The sequence below is a fragment of the Esox lucius genome, chromosome 13, assembly GCF_011004845.1.
Source record: "Esox lucius isolate fEsoLuc1 chromosome 13, fEsoLuc1.pri, whole genome shotgun sequence".
Classification (NCBI taxonomy): domain Eukaryota; kingdom Metazoa; phylum Chordata; class Actinopteri; order Esociformes; family Esocidae; genus Esox; species Esox lucius.
In genome coordinates this window covers 17,196,881-17,221,664 of record NC_047581.1, presented here as the reverse complement: position 1 = coordinate 17,221,664, position 24,784 = coordinate 17,196,881, and the positions used below count along the sequence as shown (strand labels likewise).

Sequence of the window (24,784 nt, the reverse complement as noted above, 5' to 3'; positions counted from 1 at the left end):
TAATGGCAGGGCGAAACATACAGGAGGGAATCTGTTAAGCTCTTGTCCCTTACGGAAAATACAAACCTTTGAATTATGTCTTACTTTTGATCAACAGAGCGGCGTGTCCGACCCAGATTAAAAAACAGTCATAAGGCCGCGATTCTGGTGCCTCTGAAGGGAGTGTTTCTGACATCTAAAAATATTGTCCACAACCAACTTCATCAGTTGATACATGACTTCAACCAGTTGAATGGTCATCCATTATGCTCATGATTTCAACCTGGTCAGTTAATGAACCTGGAAGTCCAACATAGCCCTCAATGGCAATGTCCATGCTGAAAATGCATCTATCCTGCGATTATACCCGCCAATAACCACAGTTTTCAGCATACTGTTTGCATTATAGGATTAAAGTTGTACATGCATTATGGTTGTATATGCACACTCGACCACACAGTGCACCCAAACAGACAACACATTTCAGAGTAATACAATGTCCACTAAACTACATTTCTGATTCAGTTATTCATTTTATAACATACAATATATGATGTTCTTTTGAATCCTCAGTGTTGATGATCTGGACTTTTCACAAACTCCCAAATCATGGTTTAATCCTAGCTGGCAAAAGGAAAACATCTCTGCAGGCATGATTGCACTGTATGTAGTTAGTCCTGTGCAAAAGTCATAAGCTGTCTGACAAAATTGTTTAAAGTCATTTATCTGTACGTATAGTAAATTAAGGCACCTTTTATCTCCCATTTACTCTTGATGTTTTAAAAGGCCACTGAATAGGGGGTAGTAGGGAAAAGAGGGCTACACAAATTAGAAATAAATGTAAATGGTTTGGGGGTGACCAAAAAAACTGTGTGGGACTGGTGGTAAAATAAATGAGCAAACAACCTCACAACAATCTCAGCTTCTCATTTTAAATTGCTTTTCAATGGCACAAGGTTGGCTGTTACAAGCACTGTTTAGAGACAGAAGGGAGGGAAAAAATACAAAATCAGTTTTCAAAAGGAGGTTTACAATTCTAGTCTAAAAGGATATTTTCATTACAGTCTAAACACAGCTAACATAAGCAGAAGGGGATAACATTGATTGTATTACAGTCCCAAGCAACAAGTGCACACATTTTAACAAGAGCTAATCTATGAAGCCAGTGCACAGGTTCTGGTGGCACAGGATAGCTGCAGACCTCTCCTAATGGCAGGGATCCCTCCTCCTCCAGTCTTCACATAACAGGGAGGTATGGTTTATTAAATCAGAGCTGATCTCCTTGAACTGCGAAGTGGCACTTGTTTTATAGGGGACAGGGAGTGAGATAATTATCCCCACAGGTGCCATGGGTTAAACATTATTGCCTTTTTTTCGAGTGCCGGACGGGGCTGCTGCTGGACCCCAAGCTCCACACAACTACTGACCCTTCACATGACGTAGTGGCAATGAAAAAGCATGTAGGGTTTGAAGAACCCTACATCTGACAGTAGTTTAAATAATGTGATCATATTTATATAACAATTGAAATCTTTGATGTTCTGGTGAAGAATTGCTATGTTTCCTTTCTCTGCTTGAGATGCACATACATGTGAAACCATGGCAATAACAAGCTAATCCAGTGTGTCACATCTAAAACCATTGACAGGAAATGGATGGTGAACATTTGAGATCATCAGCACTAAAGAGCTGCTTTGATCAAACATAAAAGCCACTGCTCTCTCTCTCTGATCGATCACATGTTGTATTTAGGGACTTCACATGGCCTTTGATGACATGTGACCTCTACCCGTGTATTCGGTCTAATTTAATTTGCAACACATGGCTGATAATTGAGGTTTTCTTAATGTCACATGTATAATCACATATAAGCATAGATCAAAAAGGGAGGTCAAATATATTATTCTATAGTATTATGAATTTATTATTTTAGTGACTTTATATTAGACCAAAGCACAAGTATTTTTTATGTACTTTATTTATAATGTTGATGAACACCCCCCCCCCCCAAAAAAAAAGATCCAGAATATTAGATGAAATTATAATTAAATGTAAGAATCTGTTTCCAAAAAAGTTGGGACACTGTGTAAAATGTAAAGAAAAACAGTATGCAATGATGTGCAAATCATTTAAAAATAGTACCAAGACAACTGCATTTTGTTTATTTGCATTTTACGCAGCGGCCCAACTTTTTAGGAAATGGGGTTGTGTTTGCGGTGCCCTCCATAGGTATTGGGGCAATAAAGTCAAAGACTTGGTTGAGAACCAATATAATTTGTTTTTGATTGTTTTTGATCAGTTAAACCATTTAAAGCTGTTATTTGTTCTTTCTTTCCCAAATCTGCCTTCAGTGTGTTTAAAGTTTTATCTTCTTCAAATTTAAATAAATATCAGATATTTCAAGAAAAAACCTTCCAACTAAGTTGATATATGTGATATTTTAAATCTTTGTATTTGCTTTTAAATTCAATTATTTTATTATTTTGTGATTATAATACATCTTACCTATGGATTTTTTCCATGCTACTAGCCCAGTTCCTTTTGTTGTACAAGAAAAGTATCGCACCATATTTCCTGTAGTTATTCCTGGTCAAATAAAAATGTATGAACAACAAGGGGGTAAAAAGAAAAGTCTGTTCTTAGCAGGTTGTGGATACCCTAGGATGGGAATCTCAAGTGTGTGGCAAAGAAGGGATTCGGGTTGATGGAATTGTTGGCTTAATACAACAGAGGGAGAATGAAAAGTGCCATTAAGGAGTAATACAACTTAAATCCATGTTATCTAATGTTTTATGAAGCATACCCCCAAGAAATAAGTATCATCTAAGTTTCTGAACTTGCACTGTAAGCCTTTGATGTATGCTTCCTTTGAGCGTTTTCTGCTGCACAATGGTCCATGCGTAGATACTGGTTTAGGATAGACTACGTTCTCTTTACCCTTTCCTTCCTTTCAAAGTAAGGAAATAGTCTGGATACTGTTAAACCCATGAATGCCTTCTGCCAAAGTAAACCAAAGGGAGGTAAAACCACACATCAGCATGAGAACAGAGAGTATAGTTGATGCTCACTACCAAGAATATCTGACCCAGATTGGTTTGCATGCTATTTCCATACGAGCTTCTCCGCATCTGAAAGAGATGTTTAATTATGCTTCCCTTCCATTTGCTTTCTATTGTCACTGGCCAAGTACAAATATCCTTTTTTTCATAAGCAAAAAAAGACTCTGTCAATCTGGTCACTATACCCAAAACAAGCCCTTATCCATCCAATAGCAATGCATCAATTCCTCACACAGCCCCCAAATCCATTTACCAACCTTACTTTGGTCTTTGACATCTCACTGTTTGTGGCTTTCCGGGTCTTTATGCAGGCTGTTGTCTGAGGCAGAGTGAAGACCCTTTTGTGTCAGGCCAGTTCTGAGTGGCCTGGAGGAACCTGCTGGGCTCCAAACCGAGAGACAGGAATCCGCATATAAATGGCCACCTGCTGACAGATGGTCTATTTACTACAAACTAATGGTCAGGACCATTAGGACACAGATGTAAACCATTATTACAAATGTGTTATAACAAATGTGTTTAAGTGGAGATTACCAATGTGAACATATGTTTGCAAAAAGTTTTTCCTTTATTCACAATTTTTGGAATTGCTTTCATTTTGGAAACAATTAACGACCTGTACACTGAATTAATCAAAGTTCATTTTCATTTATAGACAATTTCTATTTTCCATAAATAATTTTATAAAGGAAATAAATTCCACCTGTGGGCAGGATTCAGAATCAAAAGTAAAATTAAACATAATACTGTACTTGAAGAACAAGTGTTTCAATTGGTAGACACTGTGAAGAAATCAAATACGCAAAGTCTACATGATGTTTAAATACTGTACACTGTACCTTTCGTCCACCTAGCCATCTTAAGATCAATGCACTAACTGTAAGTTGTTCTGCTAAATTAATCAAATGTATAATGTGCCCCAAAGAGACTACACAAAATATACCTTTAAATTGGAAAAACTAAACACTGACGTTTTTGCTCTCAGCATCTGTGCCAGCTGCCCTAGAATATCAGTTAGGCTTACACAGGTCAAAGACATTAGGACTAACGAATTGACCAGCACAGGTAGCACGCCCTTTAAGGGCTTGAAGAAAAGTACCATAAATGAGAAAAAAAGGAAAAAATTGTGCTGTCCCAGTCAGGAGAAAAAAAGATCCTTGCAAAAAACCAAATAAATCTTAAAATGTATTTTATTTTACTGAAGGGGGGATTAAAAAAAAAAATCCCTGCACTAAAATCAGAGCCATTTAAATGGGTGAGTTAAGTGACCTAGTGGCATTATACTGTACTTCAGAATTGGCTTTAGTGACAAAAATTGAAAATAAACATCAAAGATTTCCAAAAAAAAGTGACAAAATTGAAACTGGGGTTTGAGTGAAAATGTACAGGTCAGTAGATCTCAAGGAACAGGATTGGCAAAATATGATCTACAGACACATTGGTTCACCTCTTAAAAACAAAGAGATTCAGAACTACTTCCTCTTAGAACACATTGAAGTACAGGATATATCAAATAAAGGATGACTACTGACATAACGTCATCATGTTAGAACACTTCCAAAAGTGCCTCCTGGATTATGACAAGCCATTGTTTTGTGTTATATAATGGAAAGTTAGTTTGCTAGCTAGCTAGAAGCACCCAGTCAGTGTACTCGGATGATGTTTGGAAAACCTGCCGAGTGGGCCAAAGCAGGAAGTACTATTTCCATACAGTTCTGATAATTTACAAAAAGCAAAAAAGTTGACACCTTGTACATTTATCTGCTGTTGGGAACAACACATCCAATGGCTTTATCAATCAAGGACAACTGGGACTACATATAAAATTGACTCATTGTGCCGGTAAAACATTGAGGATTTGAAAAATTAAATAAAACATGGTGATTTTCTTTTCCAAATTCCATTAGTACTTCTGTACACATTCTGACATTATAGAGTGGGTTGTTTATCAAACAAATGTCATTCCCTTACTCCTTCTGGCTAAAGTGTGTGAAACAAATCTCACTGACCTAGAAGTCTCTCAAACTTCATACAAACCAACCGAGTGAAATCCCCCTTTAAGGTGTATATTTGTTGTAAAGTTGGCTATTTTCACAGCTGAAATGTTGTCATTAAATTCCCTGTAATAAGTGTAGGTCACATGGTTAAGAGGCCTATAAAATATTTGGAATTAGACATTGTCCATGACCCAAATGTTGGGATGTTATCCTCGCAGTCAGATAATTCTAAGATCCTACAACATGCATGGCCAATTGGCTGTCTGTCTGCAAAAACTGAGCCATTATACTGTTGGATGTGATCAAATCTTACCCTGATGTCTTCATCCATCTCTGTGATGCATCATATGAGGTAATGCTCCTTTTGTTTGGTAGTCATACCTGCTGGGAAACATTGGCATACATTTATGTGAGCTTCCTACAAATAAGTTGCAAGCTGGGTTTAGGTAATATCCCTGCAACAATTTATTATGTACATTGGCTTTTGTACAGTCTGTTTGTTGGCAATTTCCATCAGGATCTATGGGACATTCCCTGCAGTCATTCTTCTTTGGCATTCTTATATATGGTCAAGGATTTCCACAAGCTACTCAGAGTTAATAGAGGTGTAATCCACTAAGGCTTGTCTGATGATCACCTGGGGTTAAAATGCTTAACTTGTTAAAGATGCAGTATATCACAGATGAAAACATTAAGTTAAATGTCAGCAGTACACTTGTACAGCAATAAATTAATTTGTACATGTATCTTAAGTTATAAACTTCACACTGAGCATCTATTTTCTCATAGCAGCCACCTTTTATATACTCCCAGATTTTTTGTCTTTGTAAGATCAGTATAGTATATAGTTTCACTGGTTATACATCTTTTTAATATTGATGGCAGATAGGAATCATTAATAAGAAGGAATAATCATGAATAAAGTCTCCATTAACACAAATCTGTTCTGTGATAATACTGTAAAATCTAAATTAAAATGCTGGTCCCTTTTAGTAGCTGGGCAATGACCAGTTAGCAAATAAACAGCTCTTTCAAATTCACTGAATCTATCATGAATTGTTTTACAAGGCTTAATGTTTGGTTTTGTTATATCTGTTTTTCATCACTAGTTAATTGCCAACTGTTGGCAGCTAACAGCTTAAAACTGCTATACAACATCCCTGAACAGTCAACAATTTCTACAGTAAAGACCTCCAGGCATCCCCTACCGATCGCCCTCTAGTGGCAAAAGTAAGAATTGCAGAAAATGTGCTTTCACTAAGGAGAATATAAATCATAAAAATAGAGGTACACAAAAACAACAAAAATATGAGCGTGATTGAAAACACATTTTTGGGGTAAATAAATGGAATAAAATGATGGAAGTGAATACCGAAATCAAATAATTATGTAAATTAGTAAAAGCTGGGAGTTTTAAGGATGCCTGACTTTAATAGAAGCCTATAGTGTCTGTTGTTTTCAGTGTGTTAAGCAAATAAATAATTTGCTTAAAACACTGTAATTCATTTTCACAGTGTATTGAATAGTAATCAATTCATGAACATTTATTAAAATTTTTTAAATAAGCAGAAATTATTATTTATTTCATCCCGAATCTCTGAGGCACTGCCTACCTTATCTGAAAAATCCTGATGTAACCAAACTAGAAACTGAAACATCAAATGACTGAGCAGACCAAGTGAGCCAATTCATCTAGGTGGGTTAAATAAAATAAAAAAGTTTAAATCCTGAATGCTGATTAGCTGATGAAAAAGAGCATACCACGGGTATGACATTACAGTAATTACAGCAATGCAGACCTTTATTCTAGTTGTCGATTTGTTGAGGTAATCTGAACAGATTTCTCCCCATGCTTCCTGAAGCACCTCCCACAAGTTGGATTGGCTTGATGGGCACTTCTTATTTATCATACAGTCAAGGCAAAATGGAGTGATTGCGTATGCAGTGATTGAATTTTTCGTTGGTAGTATCCTGGTAGAAATTGCCAAGATCGTTGACTTCATTTAGAGCAGTATTTTGGAATGACAGTAGAATTAACCAATCACTAAATTGTCTTGTTAATAGGTGGGATAATTGTATGACGTCTCACCGCCATCTGGAGGACCTAAGTATACGTCACTAATTCAGAGCCAATAGCCAGCCTTGTCTTGTCTTCTCAGGCTTGATCCTAGCTTGCTGGCTAGCTTTTTGCACTGTGTGTACATAAGGATGGTGATGGCCCTGCTGTCAGCCCTGACTTTGATCTCAATAAAAAAATACATTTCGGATTGAAAGTCAAAAGAAGAGCTACATGAACCTGCCATTATCAATTTCATAAAGGGCAAGGGAATGGACTTTGTTTTTAAATGATAATCAAAATGGTGAGTGGACCTTTTGAACGAGGGGTTCGACCAGGGATCCATACAAGCTAGAACCGCCACTGCCCTACATAATGTAATAACATTTGTGTGATTTAATAAAAACTTTGAGAAAACCTTTGACAGCTTAGCTTATTAAGAAACTAACAGTAAATACCTTTTAAGATTTTTACCAAAAAATTATGCTGGTCAGGTTCCCTTCATGTGCCACCAAAAACTCCAGAAAACCATGGCCCAACCGTGGCAGTAAGTAAGAACATTACTTACCGCCTTGAAAGTCTCACCCATTTAATTTAATACGGAATGTTTTTTTTGGTCAAAATTAAACTACAACTCAACTCAAATGTAAAATGTTGTACTTGCTTTTGTAATTGTTAAGTGAAAGCCTATTATATTTAATGTGCTTTTCAAGTTGTGAATGATGTTTCAGTTTGAGAGCTGTGCTTTTCATTCTGAAAAACATAAAGTCAGTTATAAGCCTCTCCCCAGCATCCAATCTATCAAGCTGGCTCTCAATCGCCTTGACTGGGCTCCCTTGGGAGAAAGTTAATCAAACATATCTGTATGGTAAAATGCTGCATTCTGATATATATTCAACAGATATCTGTCAATTCCAGCACATTGTGGCCTAAATATCATTAAAATGGTCCACAAAAAATACAGTATGCAACCCAGTTTCCACATCGCTGTTTCTTCACATTGGGGAGGGGGCATTGACTCTCAGCCTTGCACACTTTGTTTTAGCTAGACATTGACAGAAATGAAGGTGAACTGAATTGTAAATATTAGTAAACATTTGTGCATTTTGTTAGCAAATGTTTAAGTCTAGCTAACTAGCCACAGCCAGGTGAACATATTTTCTACATTTGTTTTTAATTTAAGTAGGCTAGTTAAATGGGGGGATAGTAATCCTCTAGCCAGTTAACTTTTGATTCTATGGGCCAATAATCATTTGTGATTGAATGTTTTAAGGCTTGAGCATATATAGGTGCTTTGTTTGCGCTCATATGTGAAAGCAATTAGCACCCCACCCAATTAGCAGTTGTCATGCCCACAGACTACTCAGTAGAGAATGCTGTGTTGACGATGAGTTCTGCGCACACGCAAGCAAAACCATGTACTTTAGCTAGCGATTTAGTTTAGCAAATAAAAAAAAAAGAATTCTGGTTGGCTTATAGCTGGCGACCAGCGATTTCACAAGATGAAACGCTAAGGTTCAGCTTCATACTGCACAGATTGCTTTTCCACATTATATTGTGATTGGAAATGATTGGGAGTGATGCTTCCACAGCGCGTGGTCGCGGTGGGTGTACTGTGACCTTTTCTTCATTGCAGCCACAACGACAGGCCAGTCTCGATGATTACTGTAACACATGTCATACCCTGAGCCACGCTTTATTATCCTTTTTGATCCAGAAAATACAATTCTAAATATATTTCTTGAGGATGCTATGATCACAGTTCCTAATTCAAGTATTTATAGCAGGGTCTGAGAACATGAGGAACTTTAACTTTATTTGGAACACATGTTGAGGTGTATCTGACACCTTCATTTTAACACCCCAGATTGCGACAATGCTGATTGAGGGTGGCAGTAGCCCCTGGAGCAGATCCTGTGCAGTCTTCAATCACCAGCTAACCTCAAAAGTCAGAGGGTATGATTTCCAACATCACTTCAATCACCAGACAACATGCTGCTTTGAAGCGGGAGTGGAGTTGAATTAGATTATGTTAGCTTTCTGAGGAGCAGTCCCCTTAGATTTGATTATGATGCCCTTCTCTTGTCCCAAAACCTCTCAGTCAAGGCACATTAGATAATATGGGGCAGTCTTTCATGCCAGCATCTGGGAGTTTGCTCACTTTTAAATGTGTGCCCATCTGCCAGCCATTTACCTGATTACTTTAGGCCCACAAAGAAACGCTCTGCTTTGGTCAAGCAGCTGGGAGACCAGGGAATGGCTGTGTAGAAAGTTGATGAAAGGAGAGCTTTTTCAGTAGCTAACATTACAGCAATCTGACCTGTCTAGTTCAAATACACAAAAGCACTTCTCAAAAAACGGTGTCCAACGAGGAAATATAAAATGTATTTTCCATCCAGCATGGGACACATAAAATTCATATTATATTGGTTTAAGTTAAATAAATAAAACATTATTCAGTTGTTTACAGTATTTTGTTACAGAATTTAAAATCCAATGAAAATCATTATGCATGGCCTCATTGTCCTGAATTTCATAAGGTACATTTTGTTCTGTTTGTAATGTTAAAACTCTGAGACTCACAATCAAATATTGTAAGGTAACATTGGTTAGATTGGTGAAAAATTTTACATGTTTGATTATTTAACCCCTGTGCGCTGGACGTTTCCAGTTTACACCAACTAAAGAAATAGCCCTAACAAGAGCACTGTAACCTTATCATTGACCTCAACCTGTGAACCATTAAATTTGCTGTCACATGTTTTGGATTAAAACCCTACAGTTGAAGTATCATTGGTCAAGCTGTGAATGAAGAAATATAAAGAAATGTATAGATAGGTAACATCCATTTGTTTAGATATCTCAGTAGGCTCAGTTGGATCAATAATCAGGTTATTGAAGCTGCGTCACACGACCAAGTCACTGCCAAGAAAAGGCAGTCTCTCAAAACTCAGCACTCAAAGGTGACTTGTGAGAAAAGTCACAGAGGCCACCAATCACTCTATAGTAGAGTAATGGTGAACCGGTCCACAACAACCTAAGCACAAAGTGAAAGGAACATTGGAGTAGCACAGGAACAAAAAGATGAATGACCTGCGATGGCCCAGTCAAAGGCGTATTAACTAACCTGAACAACCTGGAGCAAATCTGCCAATAAGAATGGGCCAAAATCACCTGACACTGTGTTAAAAAGCTGGTAGATAATTGCCCAAAGACTAAAAAACATAATTCCAAAAATACTATGCACAAGTAGATCATGATGAAAAGGATTTGTTTATTTTCTGCCAGCAGGTTCCTGCTGTAATCCCCTTACAGGCCACCTGGTCGTCCCTGTCGATCTGGTTCTACATTTGGATTCTGCCTAAAGACTCTGGACACAACCCACCTGTATTTATAGACTCGCTAGTCATCTGACCTCACAAAGATATTAATGTGACTTAAAAAGATAATGTACTTTTATAATCTTCACCCAGAACAGCCAGAAAAGGACTGGCCCCTCCATTCTAGGTTTCTTCATTGGTTCCGCTTCTAGGGAATTTGTCCTAACAACTGTGCATTAAAATTCTTGTAGTTGTTTGCTTTTCGGGTCTTAGGCATGGAATATATATAATCCCTTTTTGACAACTACTAATGTAAAAAAAAAAAGCTTTAAAAAATAAATGGGATTGATGTTAAAATAAACATGATTGAATGTTTGGCTGTGGGCTGAGTGGGGGGGACAGGGGAAGGCAGCAGTGGACATAACCCTGCCCTCCCCCAGACAGAAATTGATTACTTTTGTATAAATCCAAAGCAAGCACTCAGAACACTACAAAAATAAGACCAGTATGCCGCGACCATTTCTTTCCTGACCATTTTACAAATCAGGTTTAGCCACTATTAGCCAGATTGACCCAAGTATGAGCTGTAGCTCTCAGTGTCTAAATATCTCGGCAGCACGACCCGTCAGTTGGCAGTCTGATTGTATATGTGAGTAGTTAGTGCTAATCTTAAAAAGCTATTTCAGTATAATTCTTTGTCTTTTTGCATAGCTGACTAACTAGTAATGTGCAGTGCTCTGTATTATAGATCTGGTCTTGGGAAAAGGCTACTTAACATTGACACGCTTTGCACTGCATGTGGATTCACTGCTATTGCTGTTTTTTGACAGCTGACACATGCGATTGTTTGTGTGACATTGAAGTGTTATATAATGAGGAATAACTGAATGCCCGTAGCATCTGCTGAAATGTCCACGGAGTAAAATAGTCAGTCTAAATTCAGTTTATATGCCTTTAACACCACAGCTGTCAAGTACAGTACAACGAAATGGAGTTAGCATCTAACCAGAAGTGCAAAAAGAGGGAACAAAATGTAGAATTATTAAGTATAATGATGTATAGATGTGCAATGAAGGCAAATGGAAGTCCAAATGGCAATTCTAAATGTGCACTGAAGTCCAAATGGCAAATTGAAGGTATCATGTGCAAATGAAATACATCCTTATCAGACTTTGTAAAGCAGTTGAGATCAGCTCATGAAACAAGCAGACGATAAAATTTGAAATGTATTGTTGGAATTGGATGATTAAGACCCAGGGCTACTCCGAAAAAAAGTTTCAGTTGAAACAACACTAATTATTGTAGTTCAGTTTTGTTTCAGTTATTGCATCATGACACTACCTCCTTCATTATCCAAAAAATTATAAAGAATGCATACTAAGGTAAATGATTAGGTATGAAAAATGGGGTATACGAACCCTGCTGAACTACATCTTATGAGAAAAGGCATCTACATAAAACATTACACATCCAATATTTCTTTCTACCCAGCAGACTGCATTGAAAAGATAAAAATAATAGTTTTTCTATCCAGCCTCATAGGTTTCAGAAAGCATCAAACCTACACAGATGTAGAAATACAGCAATTAAGCGATTTAGTTTGTAAATTTACTGTGATTCATTGTAAATTTACTGTAAATTAACCATGTTATGTTTTGTAAAAAAATAAATAATAAAGTTAGTCGCTGGTAGATTTCTACAATGGCAGGGGAACCAAAAGGTTAGTTTTCATCTATCTACATTACACTGGTTCTCAACCAGGGGTACTAGGACCCCGGGGGTACTCTGCCTATCCACAGGGGGTACTTCAGAACACTCATGACACCATAGGCTTACTAATAAAATTAACCTGGAGGGGGTACCTCAGGCATGCTCCAAGCAGAGCAAAATTCTGTTTGTGGTACAGTAACTGAAAAAGTTTGGGAACCACTGATCTACAATATAAGGAACAGTTCTTATAGCAACAGTTACATACAGACCCTTGTAAATACAGACCTTTATCTTAAAAAAAATATTAGATTTTTCATTTATTTACCAAGATGTACATAGGAAAATACATACATTGACACAATATACTATACATCAATATATGTTTTTTTTATGAGGAATACTATTTAAAAATTCAGAATCAAAAACAAACAAAAAGAAATACAAGTCAGGGACCAGGTAGAAGATCAAATGTTTGCAGTGCTCCAGATAAGAGAATGTTGTGTGTGGACCAATAGATTGTAAGCAAACTTTTCTGGGAAGCAACTTGCAAGGAACATGCTGAGGCGTTAGTCTACAACCTGTGTCCTTGGGCTGCACTTGTTGCAAAAAAATTTAAAAAGATCTGGCTGAGCTGGACATCCCAGTCACTGTGGGGGTTTCAGAAGCTCCTTCAAATGTCCATCTGGTGCTAACTGATATGGTACCAGGGACTTATTGTTTGGGTGGCCCCAGAGGGAAGGACAGTACTGGAGAAGTAATCTGCAGACCTCTTCATGATCCTGCTCTGCAGCCTGTTTCATGTGCCAACACACAAAATACTAAACATTGTAAGTATTAGAATTACAGTACTGCCATAGCTACATCTGAATGTTACCATTATAGTTATAGAATTATTATTGTTTATCACTGACTAGTACCGCACCTTATGTAATGGGGAGGATCCATCATCATCACATATCTGGGGATCTGCCCCATGGTGAAGGAGAAGCTGGACCACATCCAGATGTCCACAGTAGGCAGATCTGTGAAGAGCCGTTGCCCCACCCAGAGTCTGGAGATTGGCACATGCCCCGCTCTGAAGAAGTAACTTACATACAGATTCATGCCCACTGCGACTTGCATAGTGCTGAAAGAAAATCACAACCATTCCACTGATAGTTAGAAGGCTCAGCTCAACTCAGCTCAGTGTAACAACATACAGGTAACATTTTAGTTGTAACCTAAAGGTTACATCCTCACCAGAGCAGTATAATTGGCAGAAGCTCTTATGTTAGGGTCCACACCCTTCTTGAGAAGTGACTTGACTCTCTCCAAGTCTCCATCCATTGCAGCAGACCAGATACCTGTAATACAGTATCACTCAAATTAATATTAATTAATAAGAACTCCTTGTGTACTGAGAGACTGTATCTGTTTGAATAATCACATAATTGATCTCCTTCAAATCAGGTCAAATCAGATAGCCAGGGCCGTGCTTGGCATGGTTAGTAAACCACAAATAAATAGATTGATAATGCCATTATTGCCCCCAAGTGATTGTATTGTACAATGTTTATCAGGCATTCATTTCCTAAGCAGGGATGAAATGTCCTATACAGGTAGTTCCAAGTGACTTTTCACAATATGTCAAATGCAGAGAAAGAATCCCTAATGAAACACAAAAATGAATCCGTAAAACCAGCTGACAAAGTTGATGCTATAGCGATACAAGGTGCCTTGGGAAATGGAAATGAAATTTTGAAACTAATCTAGTTAAGCGATGATGCATTTTACAAGACTTCCTAGGGGCCATGCTAACAGAACAAATGATAAGATCTAGAATGAAGGGACTTTTCACCTCTTCTTAGGATATGAATTCCTGGTGAAGACTGGAGTAGAAACGTTGAATAATAAAATCACTGGAAATTCTCTTCGGCACATGCATGGATTCCATGTACAGGTGCTGGTCATATAATTAGAATATCATCAAAAAGTTTATTTATTTCAGTTATTCCATTCAAATGTTAAACTTGTATAATGTATACATTCATTCCACACAGACTGATATATTTCAAGTGTTTATTTCTTTTAATTTTGATGATTATAACTGACAACTAATGAAAACCCCAAATTCAGTATCTCAGAAAATTTGAATATTGTGAAGAGGTTCAATATTGAAGACACCTGGTGCCACACTCTAATCAGCTAATTAACTCAAAACACCTGCAAAGGCCTTTAAATGGTCACTCAGTCTAGTTCTGTAGGCAACACAATCATTGGGGAAGACTGCTGACTTGACAGCTGTCCAAAAGACGACCGCTGACACCTTGCACAAGGAAGGCAAGACACAAAAGGTCATTGCTAAAGAGGCTGGCTGTTCACAGAGCTCTGTGTCCAAGCACATTAATTGAGAGGCGAAGGGAAGGAAAAGATGTGTACAAGCAATAGGGATAACCACACCCTGGAGAGGATTGGGAAACAAAACCCATTTAAAAATGTGGGGGAGATTCACAAAGAGTGGACTGCAGCTGGAGTCAGTGCTTCAAGAACCACCACGCACAGACATATGCAAGACATGGGTTTCAGCTGTCGCATTCCTTGTGTCAAACCACTCTTGAACAAGACACAGCGTCAGAAGCGTCTTGCCTGGGCTAAAGACAAAAAGGACTGGACTGCTGCTGAGTGGTCCGAAGTTATGTTCTCTGATGAAAGTTTTCATTTCCTTTGGAAATCAAGGTCCCAGAGTCTGGAGGAAGAGAGGAGAGGCACAGAATCCTCGTTGCTTGAAGTCCAGTGTAAAGTTTCCACAGTCAGTGATGGTTTGGAGTGCCATGTCATCTGCTGGTGTTGGTCCACTGTGTTTTCAACGAGCCTTCTACCAGGAAGTTTTAGAGCAATTCATGCTTCCTGCTGCTGACCAACTTTATGGAGATGCAGATTTCATTTTCCAACAGGACTTGGCACCTGCACACAGTGCCAAAGCTACCAGTACCTGGTTTAAGGACCATGGTATCCCTGTTCTTAATTGGCCAGCAAACTCGCCTGACCTTAACCTTATAGAAAATCTATGGGCTATTGTGAAGAGGAAGATGCGATACGCCAGACCCAACAATGCAGAAGAGCTGAAGGCCACTATCAGAGCAACCTGGGCTCTCATAACACCTGAGCAGTGCCACAGACTGATCAACTCCATGCAACGCCGCATTGCTGCAGTAATTCAGGCAAGAGGAGCCCCAACTAAGTAATGAGTGCTGTACATGCTCATACTTTTCATGTTCATACTTTTCAGTTGGCCAACATTTCTAAAAATCCTTTTTTTGTATTGGTCTTAAGTATATTCGAATTTTCTGATATACAGAATTTGGGGTTTTCATTAGTTGTCAGTTATAATCATCAAAATTAAAAGAAATAAACACTTGAAATATATCAGTATGTGTGGAATGAATGTATACATTATACAAGTTTCACTTTTTGAATGGAATTACTGAAATCAACTTTTTTATGATATTCTAATTATATGACCAGCACCTGTATATACTTTGGCTACCACTAACACTCGTCAATACAGGAATTGCCCATGTCACTGTCGTCCAGATGTTATTATACCAAATGATGCATAAAAAAGATCGAACACTTTTTGAATACACGACATAGGATATTCGGCCAATTAAAGCTCCTCATTCAACACAACCTGGCTTATGAAACCAAGCTCGAAAAGGCAGTTGAATAAAAAATTTGTTTTATTTCAAGCTGCTCGGTGCAGCGTTTAAATTAATGGAAAAATATACAGTGACATGGAAAATTCTTTTACTGCGTAAAAAACGTACATCAGAATGAAAAAGCATGTAATTATCTACCTCTTTCGAAGTCCATTTCATCCAATGTTTGGTGCGCACTGGGGTACGAAACTTGGTGGGAACAGCTCCCAGTCCCACAATGATGGACCCCAGACATTGAAGTCGGTCTTGTAATAATCAATCGGAATACCTTATTTTGCATGTATTTCTGTCTTCCAAAGTTTGTAGCGCTGGCATGGCATGAAGCTAGTAAAGGAAAACATTCTCAGAGGATGACACGATTTTGTATGTATTGCTAGTAGTGGGCTTCGAAGACCTGCTACTGTAGCTAGCTCACTAACGCGGCAATGCTCTTAGTAAAGCTAATCCTCGTAGCTACTTGTCCTTACAAAACAAGACGATTCGAACGAATTTCTCAAAGTAACTACGTTTGAGTTTAGCTTATTCTTTTGCTAATTACCCGTAAATTCGGAACTATTAATCATCTCAAGTATGTACAAGAATGAAGCTATGCATAATACAACTCGAAGTATACGTGCTGCACATTATTTTCAATATAATAGTTTGCTCATCAACGAAATTAATATACACACTATCATTGTCTGGCACTTTTATTTTGACAACGTGGTATACTGAAGTTAAAATGGGCATGCCCACTGTCTTAAAGGCACACTTGCATTTCAAGCCATAGAAAGTGCCGAAACAAAAAGACAAAACAAAATGATAGCACTACTGTACAATACAAAATATTGAGTCTGCTTTTCTGTCAGCGATGCTTGCCTTGGTTTTAACAAATAAAGAAGCATTCTTTCCATCATTGGAAGCACTATCACAACCTTTAGTGAATAGACCTACTTCCACTTTAAGAACACTCCAGTGAGTCTGTTGCTCTCCCTTGGCCTCATGCCACACTGACAATGTTGACAGCAACCTTGTGACAGTAGTACCACCACCCGAAGGCAGCAGCAACAAGACTTCTCATCCATTCTGCAAAGGTAGCCTTAATTCATCTAAGCAGCTCAGGTCTATTTAGGTTTAATAAGTCTGTTGGTTCCTATGTGGCCCTTTGTCTGACCACCTTGATGCAGGTTGTCAAAAAGAACGTGTGACTTAAAAGTTTGCACTTAAATATATTACAGCTGCAAGAACATCCACGTCTTTGAAATAGTTCACAGTTCTTTTGTGTATTAGCCTTTCAATTCTTGTATGTTAGCCTTTTCACAAAAGATGAGCAACAATGAAACTGGTATTGGAGTAATTTTAGAACGTTTGTGAAAAGATACCAGAACACAGTGACTTTTGTTTTAAGTCATTTATTGAATGAAATGTTTGTGTTTGAGTGCATTAGTTACACATGAGGAAGATAAACCCATCCAGTCTTTATAGACAATAACTTTTATTCCATATTTCTTCAATTCAGTGCTATATCAAAATAAATATTCCTTTTCTTTCTTACAAGTTTGAAAACTATTTCCATATTCAAGGTGCAGAATTTGTGATCACTGCCTTCAATATCGTGCCAAAAGAGTACTGGGAAATAGAATATAGAGAGAATATTACATCTCTAATGCTTACGCCTACAGCCAGAAAAACATCAGCGTTCCAATCACTGTTAGTATTCAGACTTTTAACATGCCGACATTCTCAGGAACTGACAAGAGTTTGTGACAATAACAGTCCAGGAGAAACCTTTACAACTACCACATTTTGGAAGCACTGGATTTAAAATACATTACGTTACAAGCAACATGTTCCACTTGTTGATTTCCTACAAGTGAGTCAAACAAAATTACACTTAGACATAAGTGTGCAAAGCATCATTTCAAAACATGATTAAATGATATGCTCAGTTAACTGGTTGTCTCTTTGAGAGTGAACTGTGTTCCTCACACAAATAGGAGCCAGAACGACTTGTTCTTGACAATAACACAATAAAAACTACATTTTAACTTTATTTGGATATGATTAATAAAATGTTATAGATTGACAAGGAGCCACACACAGTGAAATGCATGCAACTATAGATTGATCAGAAAGGGCAAAACAAATCAGGAGGTAGGTTCATAGAGAACACCAAATAGAAATCAGACATCTTATCTTCAGCAATATTCAAGGAAAATATTTCATTGCATACTTGAAATTCTGTTGAACATAGAGTCATAAATGTAATCCACAGCATAATTGTGTGGTACAGAAACAGCAAATTATTTGGCCATTTTCATCATGCCACAGTATGGCTTTGGTTTAGAAAATCATAAAGCATATCTTTTCATATTCCATTTTGTACAGTCACACATCATGCCTACGCTATACCACAGTATTAAGGGCCATTCATCTTTACTTAAAACTTAAATGCACTTTGATAATCTTTGATGTTCAAACATCAAGAAGGTTTGTATACATCTACAAACCCTAAACTCATACATTAGAATCTACTCTGGATAAGCTACATAAATAATTTTATTTTGGTTTTGGGGAAAAATAAGACAATAACACTACATACTGTAACAGAAACGGATAACCCTGGGTATGATCTAGTGCAAGAGATTTAAAGCTAGTTTACCAGGTGGAATGCCAGGGATGTGCATAAAACTACCTGTATTGCATAAGGGTCCAGAAAGCTTGATTGGCTGGCAAATGAAGACCGTTGCCAGGCGTCCATGAGGTTAATCAACCGGAGCCCAAGAGGAATGTGCATGGTTGAGGTGAAGAATTACCTGACACTCTGAGACATGTGCAATGCAGTCAGCATCTCTTCAAAAATAGCACCCTTCACATTTGACCCTCTCAAGTTGGCCTCTTGAAGGTCACAACCAGAGAGATCACAGTTCTGTGAGGAGTAGAACAACAACCAACTCTAAGTATCCTGAGTACTAATCACAGTATTCTTGATATCAACTTTAGTTGTCATTGTAATGCAACTGCAATAATACTATCATCTTAAAAATGTGCTTTATGGTATCTGACCGTTTTTACAATTTGTTTACTTTTCTTTTTGTTATTGTGAAAGTCCTCTGCTTACCTCAAGATCAGTTCCTGCCAAAGTTGCACCCCGCAGGTTACAATTCTTCAGCTTAGCATTTTTTAGGGTGGCCACACGCAGGTTAATCCCAGTCATTTGACTTCCTTCCATGTCAACACCTTTCAGATTGGCACCTAATAAGACAGACATTTGCACCAGAAGTTATACAGGTTTTTTTTTTTTTTTACATACAGCATCTCACAAGTGAGTACACCCCTCACATTTTTGTAAATATTTGATTATATCTTTTCATGTGACAACACTGAAGAAATGACATTTCGCTACAATGTAAAGTAGTGAGTGGGGAAATAAGTGTACATTTGCTGTCCCCTCAAAATAACAACACGCAGCCATTAATGTCTAAACCGCTGGCAACAAAAGTGAGTTGCCAGACATTAATGTTTGTGTGTTGAGTTATTTTGAGGGGATAGCAAATGTACACTTATACAAGCTGTACACCCACTTTACATTGTAGCAAAGTGTAATTTCTTCAGTGTTGTCACATGAAGATATAATCAAATATTTGCAAAAGGGGTGTACTCACTTTTGTGAGATACTGTATATTCATAATCAAATGAACAAGTTCATATACCTACAGTTTCTTGTTTCCCAATAAATTGTCTTTGCGTTGCCACTCAGAAAAGATTCAATAATTAAATACAAATATAATCTTTCATTACACCCCACACACCCCCATATCCATGTTTGTATACTTAAAGTACAACCTGCCTGTTGGATGGTCCATAGGACGTATGTACTTATAAACAACTCTGCATAACTCCAGAAGATGGAAATGTATTTCCCCATTAAGCGGATTGAGATTATATGATTAGTAGGCTACTCTGGAGAATTATCATTTATGACTGTAATGTCTATGTTATAATATGCAATTTCCTAATGTAGCACATTTTATATGTTTGTATTTGGAAAGTTTGCTTGTCACGCCAAGCTGCAGCATAGCATAGTGGTCAGTCTAACTCTGTAACTCAGGAAGATCTAATACACACCCCCATGAAACTGATTGAGATCAATGGTTAGGCTAGTATGTTAGGTAAAGCCACTAACGTAGGGGGAAACATGTTTACTGATGCCTTGTTTTTCTTCTACAAAAAAGTTTTACCTTCCAAGTTAGCCTTTAATCCAGATGGGTCCTCAAAATTGCATCCTTTAAGAGATGCCCCCTCAGCATTTGAACAGAGCATCTTGACACCCTGCAAGTTACCACCCTGAAACAGAAATACAGAAACAGACCCTACTGAATAATACATTTTTAAATGTTCACATGCAGCAAGAAGTAGGTTCTAATGGCTAATGAAAGGGTTGTGAGCTCACATCAAGGTTGGCCCCAGAAAGGTCAGCCCGCTCCAGGTTTGAACAGCATAGGTTAGCATGACTCAGATTGCAGCGACTCAAGTTGGCCATTTTGAAGTTGATGTAGCGTAAATCGAGGCGAGAAAGATCAGCACCACTGAAATTAAGACCCTTTTGGACCAAGAGAGTTATAATTATTTTAGGTAGACTGCATTTAGTGTTCAATAGCCTATTGTTCTTTGTGCAAATATGTTGTGTTATACCTGACAACGGAGCTCTGATTTGGTGGGGGTAGCCAGCAGAAATCGAACAAATTCCTTTCGAGAGATAGGAGAATGGTCTTCAGGAGGCTGGTTATTCTGGAGATAAAGATGGGTTGACATTAATCAATAGCTGTAAACTGTATAAAAAAAAAACAATTATATATATATACACATGTTTTTTTATTCTATATTTTAAATATGCTTGTGTGCTTGCATTTCATCCTTATGGCTGTGAATTATTCACCTTTATTGACACTTCCAATTGCTCAGCAAGCTGCTCTATTCCAAAAAATCGAGCCTCTTCCAAAACCCCTGAAATACATTCCATTTGCTGATTACAGACAAAATTATTTCAAGATTTACAAAGTGTAAATACTGTAGTTGACATGCACAACACAAGTAATCACAAACATCTGTGAGCCTTATTGTAGAATAAAGGTAATGAATGCTCTGGAAAAAAAAACATGCTACTCTTACCAAGTAAATTGATTCCTTCATTGATAATGAGCTGGCCATGTCTCAGATAATTAAGAATAGGCTCAAAATACTCTGGGCTGCGATCAATAAGGTAAGCACCACGTTCATCCTGCTTGTTACCCCATACATCTGTTAAGCAAGAAGGGGCCATCATTACAGGGATATGATAAGAGAAAAGGTGTAATGTATAAGGTTAGCATTGTCAGAGGTGGATGATTTACCTTTCTCCCGGAACATGTGCGCAAGCATGCTCTCTGGCTCTTTGCTAACCAGGGTGCTTCTGTAAGAGTATGTGTGGAAAAAAATAATGTAGATGGCAATAATATTGACAGAGATGTTCATGTGTGACTTTCATGTTTAAGGACAACTCTTCCATTGTTTACCGTGTGGTGGTGAAGAGACGACCCCCAATATTAAGGGTCAGCCAGTCAGTGTGTGCCCCAAGCTGATCGTCTGTAACCCTAACAGCATTCTGTGGGTCTAAGATAATAACAGCATTTACAGGGGTAATTCACCACATAATTCCTCAGAACCAAATGGTTTCCAAAGGACACAAAAGAATGAGAAGACTATAAAACTCACCAACAAAGGGGTCTCCCTCTGAGACATACAAAACATCATCATCCCTATAATAAGGAATAGTATAGAAAAGTAAACATAATACTGGCAATAGTAGGGATATTCCAAGTTCATGAAACTTGAAGGAAATGTACCCTACCTGATGAGTGCTATGTCATCTATAAGACCACCTTTTCCATTGTATAAATTACAGGCTTTGATTCCCAACTTATTGCTAGCTACAGATAACAGGTCAGCCAAGGTCCCATACACAGCTACAACCTAGAATAGGAAAAGAGTTAATGTCAGAAAACAGAAAATTTGGGCAAACCTATTCTCAGATGCTAGTAGCTCTTAGAAGCTCACCATGACGTATACAGTTATAACAGTACAGATATTATAGTTACAATGATAACATTCTGACTTAGGCAATTACATAGAAGAGGTGTGCAAGACCGGGAGTTCGATAGTGAATGCACCAGTTTTAGCAGCATGTGTCTCACTTTAGATAGTTCTGATAAAAAGGTGGTTGTTCGCATCACTCAGCAGTGTTTCCACCATTTGTTATTCCTGTGGTTCAATCCCTTGCCCATGCTCAAGTTAACCCACCCCAAGTGCTTTGCTTCTCTACTGTGAAAATTAATGACCTCCTGAAGCTTCCTTGCATCCAGGTGGAAACCATCAGTAAGTACGCCACCCAGCGTGGAACATATGCTGCTAAATCAGCAACAGCAATGAGATTATAATTTTCTCATTAAGGAGAACATTTGGCCTTTCATGCAAAGCCTTCCAAAACAACAGAAATCCTGTTTTTATTCTTTGTGTTATAAACTCAGTTGTGGGAATGCCAAGCCATCATCCTGGCGAAGAATGGCTACTTTGAAGAATCTAAAATATAGATGTTTTTGGATTTGTTTAATACTTCTTTGGTTGCTATATGATTCCATGTGTTATTTTAGAGTTTTGAAGTCTTCACTATTATTCGAAAATAGTAAAACGAAAGAAATACCTTTGAATGAGTAGATGTTCAAATTTTGAAATAAAGGCTTTAACGTGTTAATGCACATTTTTCATACGTTTTTTTTTATATTAAGTCGAATACAATATACAATTAAAGTTCTTGAACACACAACTAAGACCTTGAAAATGCTTGAATTCGTTTGGTTTATGAGTGAATAAATCCTGCAGCATATTAAAGGACTAATTCTCACAGGCCTACTAGCACTGTCAGTAATGACGACCTACACGCATAGCAGGGTGAAAAGATTTGTATTAAATATTGGGGGTCCACTGAAAAACCGCTGTTCCAGCTAGTTAAATATCTACATTTGTTCCTGTTCTTAGTGGACTAACTAACTAGCGTTAGCGTGTAACATTAGCTAGCCAACAAGACACATTCTAAATAACGAATTACAATAACTATTTTGCTAGTGTAGCTAGCGTTAATCTCGCCCATCAGACAACTATCACTCCGTCGCAAGATGAGGACACGGATTAGCAAATGTTCTGTGTAAACTAAGCTAAATGTACGCACGCACCTTGCCATTTTTGGAAGTTCCGTTCACAAAAAGTGTTACTCTTCTCATTCTGTGAATGAAAATGCTCTTCTAATCCTAGAATAACTAACGTTGATCGTAGACTATCATTAGCTAGTTGGCACACTTTACAGTGCGACTCTAACATACAAATGTATCTATTATTATTATTATTAATAATAATAATCTTCTTCCTCCTCCTCATCTGTTTCCTTTTCGGTAGTACAACAGTGAGCAAACAGAGGTTTATACTGCCACCTACTGTACTGGAGTGTGTTCTTCTTCTTCTTTGGTGGGGTTTAACGGTGGTTGGCATCCAACGCTATTGGTGCATTACCGCCGCCTACTGTAAAAGGAGTGTGGGCCAGCTTTAGGGAGGACCTAAATTCTCAATACCAACCCAGTTTCTGGGAGTGTGTTCACAATTAAACTTTTTTTCCAAGATTTAAGTGCACTCATTACACTCTTTCTGAAGTCCTCTGAGATCTCCTTTCTTCTCGAAATTGTGTGTTTTGCATTGAACTGTATTGGTAAAATCAAACTAACAAGATTTCTTGTTTCTCTTCATCAGTCCCTGGGAAAAAATAAAAATAAAAACCTTACAATAACCTGGTTGCATAAGTGTGCACACCCTCTTATAACTGGGGATGTGAATGTGTTCAGAATGAACCAATCAAATTCAAACTCATGTTAAATAGAAGTCACTACACACCTGCCATCATTTAAAGTGACTCTGATTAATCACAAATAAAGTTCAGCTGTTCTAGTAGGATCTTCCTAACATTTTCTTAGTTGCATCTCAGAGCCTTGGTCCGCAGAGAGCTTCCAAAGCATCAGAGGGATCTCATTGTTGAAAGATATCAATCAGGAGAAGGGTACAAAATAATTTCCAAAGCATTAGATATACCATGGAACACAGTGAAGACAGTCATCATCAAGTGGAGAAAAATATGGCACAGAGACATTACCAAGAACAGGACGTCCCTCCAAAAGTGATGAAAAGACAAGAAGAAAACTGGTCAGTGAGGCTTCCAAGAGGCCTACAGCAACAGTAAAGGAACTGCAGGAATTTCTGGCAAGTACTGGCTGTGTGCTACATGTGACAACAATCTCCAGTATTCTTCATATGAATGGGCTATGGGGAGGGTGGCAAGATGAAAGCCTTTTCTTACAAAGAAAAAGATCCAAGCCTGGCTGAAGTTTGCAGAAACAAACATCAAGTCCCCCAAAATCACATGGGAAAATGGGTTATGGTCTGATGAAACCAAGGTTGAACTTTTTGGCCATAATTCCAAAAGGTATGTATGGTGCAAAAACAACACTGCACATCACCCAAAGAACATCATACCCACAGTGAAGCATGGTGGTGGCAGCATCATGCTTTGGGACTTTTTTTCTTCAGCTGGAATCAGGGCCTTAGTCAGGTTGGGGGGAATTATGATCAGTTCCAAATACCAAGCAATTTTGGCACAAAACCTTCAGGCGTCCGTTAGAAAGCTGAAGATGAAGAGGAAGTTCACCTTTCAGCACGACAACGACCCAAAGCACTTATTCAAATCCACAAAAACATGGCTTCACCAGAAGAATATTAACATTTTGGAATGGCCCAGCCAGAGCCCAGACCTGAATCCAATTGAACATCTGTGGGGTGATCTGAAGAGGGCTGTGCACAGGAGATGTCCTCGCAATCTGACAGATTTGGAGCACTTTTGCAAAGAAGA

At 38.0% G+C, this 24,784-nt stretch overlaps 2 protein-coding genes across 3 annotated transcripts; both read right to left on the bottom strand.

Annotated features, from left to right (window-relative positions):
• Positions 1-12,435: 12,435 nt before the first annotated feature.
• Positions 12,436-16,470, bottom strand: ankrd39 (ankyrin repeat domain 39). Of its 2 annotated transcripts, none has more exon segments than NM_001303648.1 (4): positions 12,436-12,912; positions 13,044-13,247; positions 13,361-13,464; positions 15,958-16,455. In NM_001303648.1, coding segments are annotated over 4 exon segments (597 nt in total). In that variant the 5' UTR covers positions 16,100-16,455; the 3' UTR covers positions 12,436-12,765.
• A 1,366-nt stretch (positions 16,471-17,836) lies between these two features.
• kctd9a (potassium channel tetramerization domain containing 9a) lies at positions 17,837-23,283 on the bottom strand. Its single transcript, XM_010875969.3, has 12 exons — positions 23,067-23,283; positions 21,689-21,810; positions 21,553-21,596; positions 21,354-21,450; positions 21,192-21,250; positions 20,971-21,099; positions 20,738-20,805; positions 20,494-20,589; positions 20,252-20,401; positions 20,040-20,145; positions 18,920-19,053; positions 17,837-18,727 (listed from the first exon to the last, which is right to left on the bottom strand). The coding sequence occupies exons 1-12, from the start codon at positions 23,112-23,114 to the stop codon at positions 18,611-18,613; spliced, it is 1,170 nt and encodes a 389-aa protein (XP_010874271.1). The 5' UTR covers positions 23,115-23,283; the 3' UTR covers positions 17,837-18,610.
• Positions 23,284-24,784: the final 1,501 nt, after the last annotated feature.

Coding starts and splice junctions, on each gene's coding strand:
- kctd9a (XM_010875969.3), bottom strand. CDS start 23,114: ATGAGAAGAGTAACACTTTTTGTGAACGGAACTTCCAAAAATGGCAAG. Junction 21,451..21,552: donor AGAGGGAGACCCCTTTGTTG/GTGAGTTTTATA, acceptor TTATTATCTTAG/ACCCACAGAATGCTGTTAGG. Junction 20,590..20,737: donor AATTGGAAGTGTCAATAAAG/GTGAATAATTCA, acceptor CTTTATCTCCAG/AATAACCAGCCTCCTGAAGA.
- ankrd39 (XM_010875970.3), bottom strand. CDS start 16,099: ATGCAAAATAAGGTATTCCGATTGATTATTACAAGACCGACTTCAATG. Junction 13,465..15,957: donor TGAAATGGACTTCGAAAGAG/GTAGATAATTAC, acceptor ACTGTATTACAG/GTATCTGGTCTGCTGCAATG. Junction 13,248..13,360: donor CTGCCAATTATACTGCTCTG/GTGAGGATGTAA, acceptor ATTTTCTTTCAG/CACTATGCAAGTCGCAGTGG.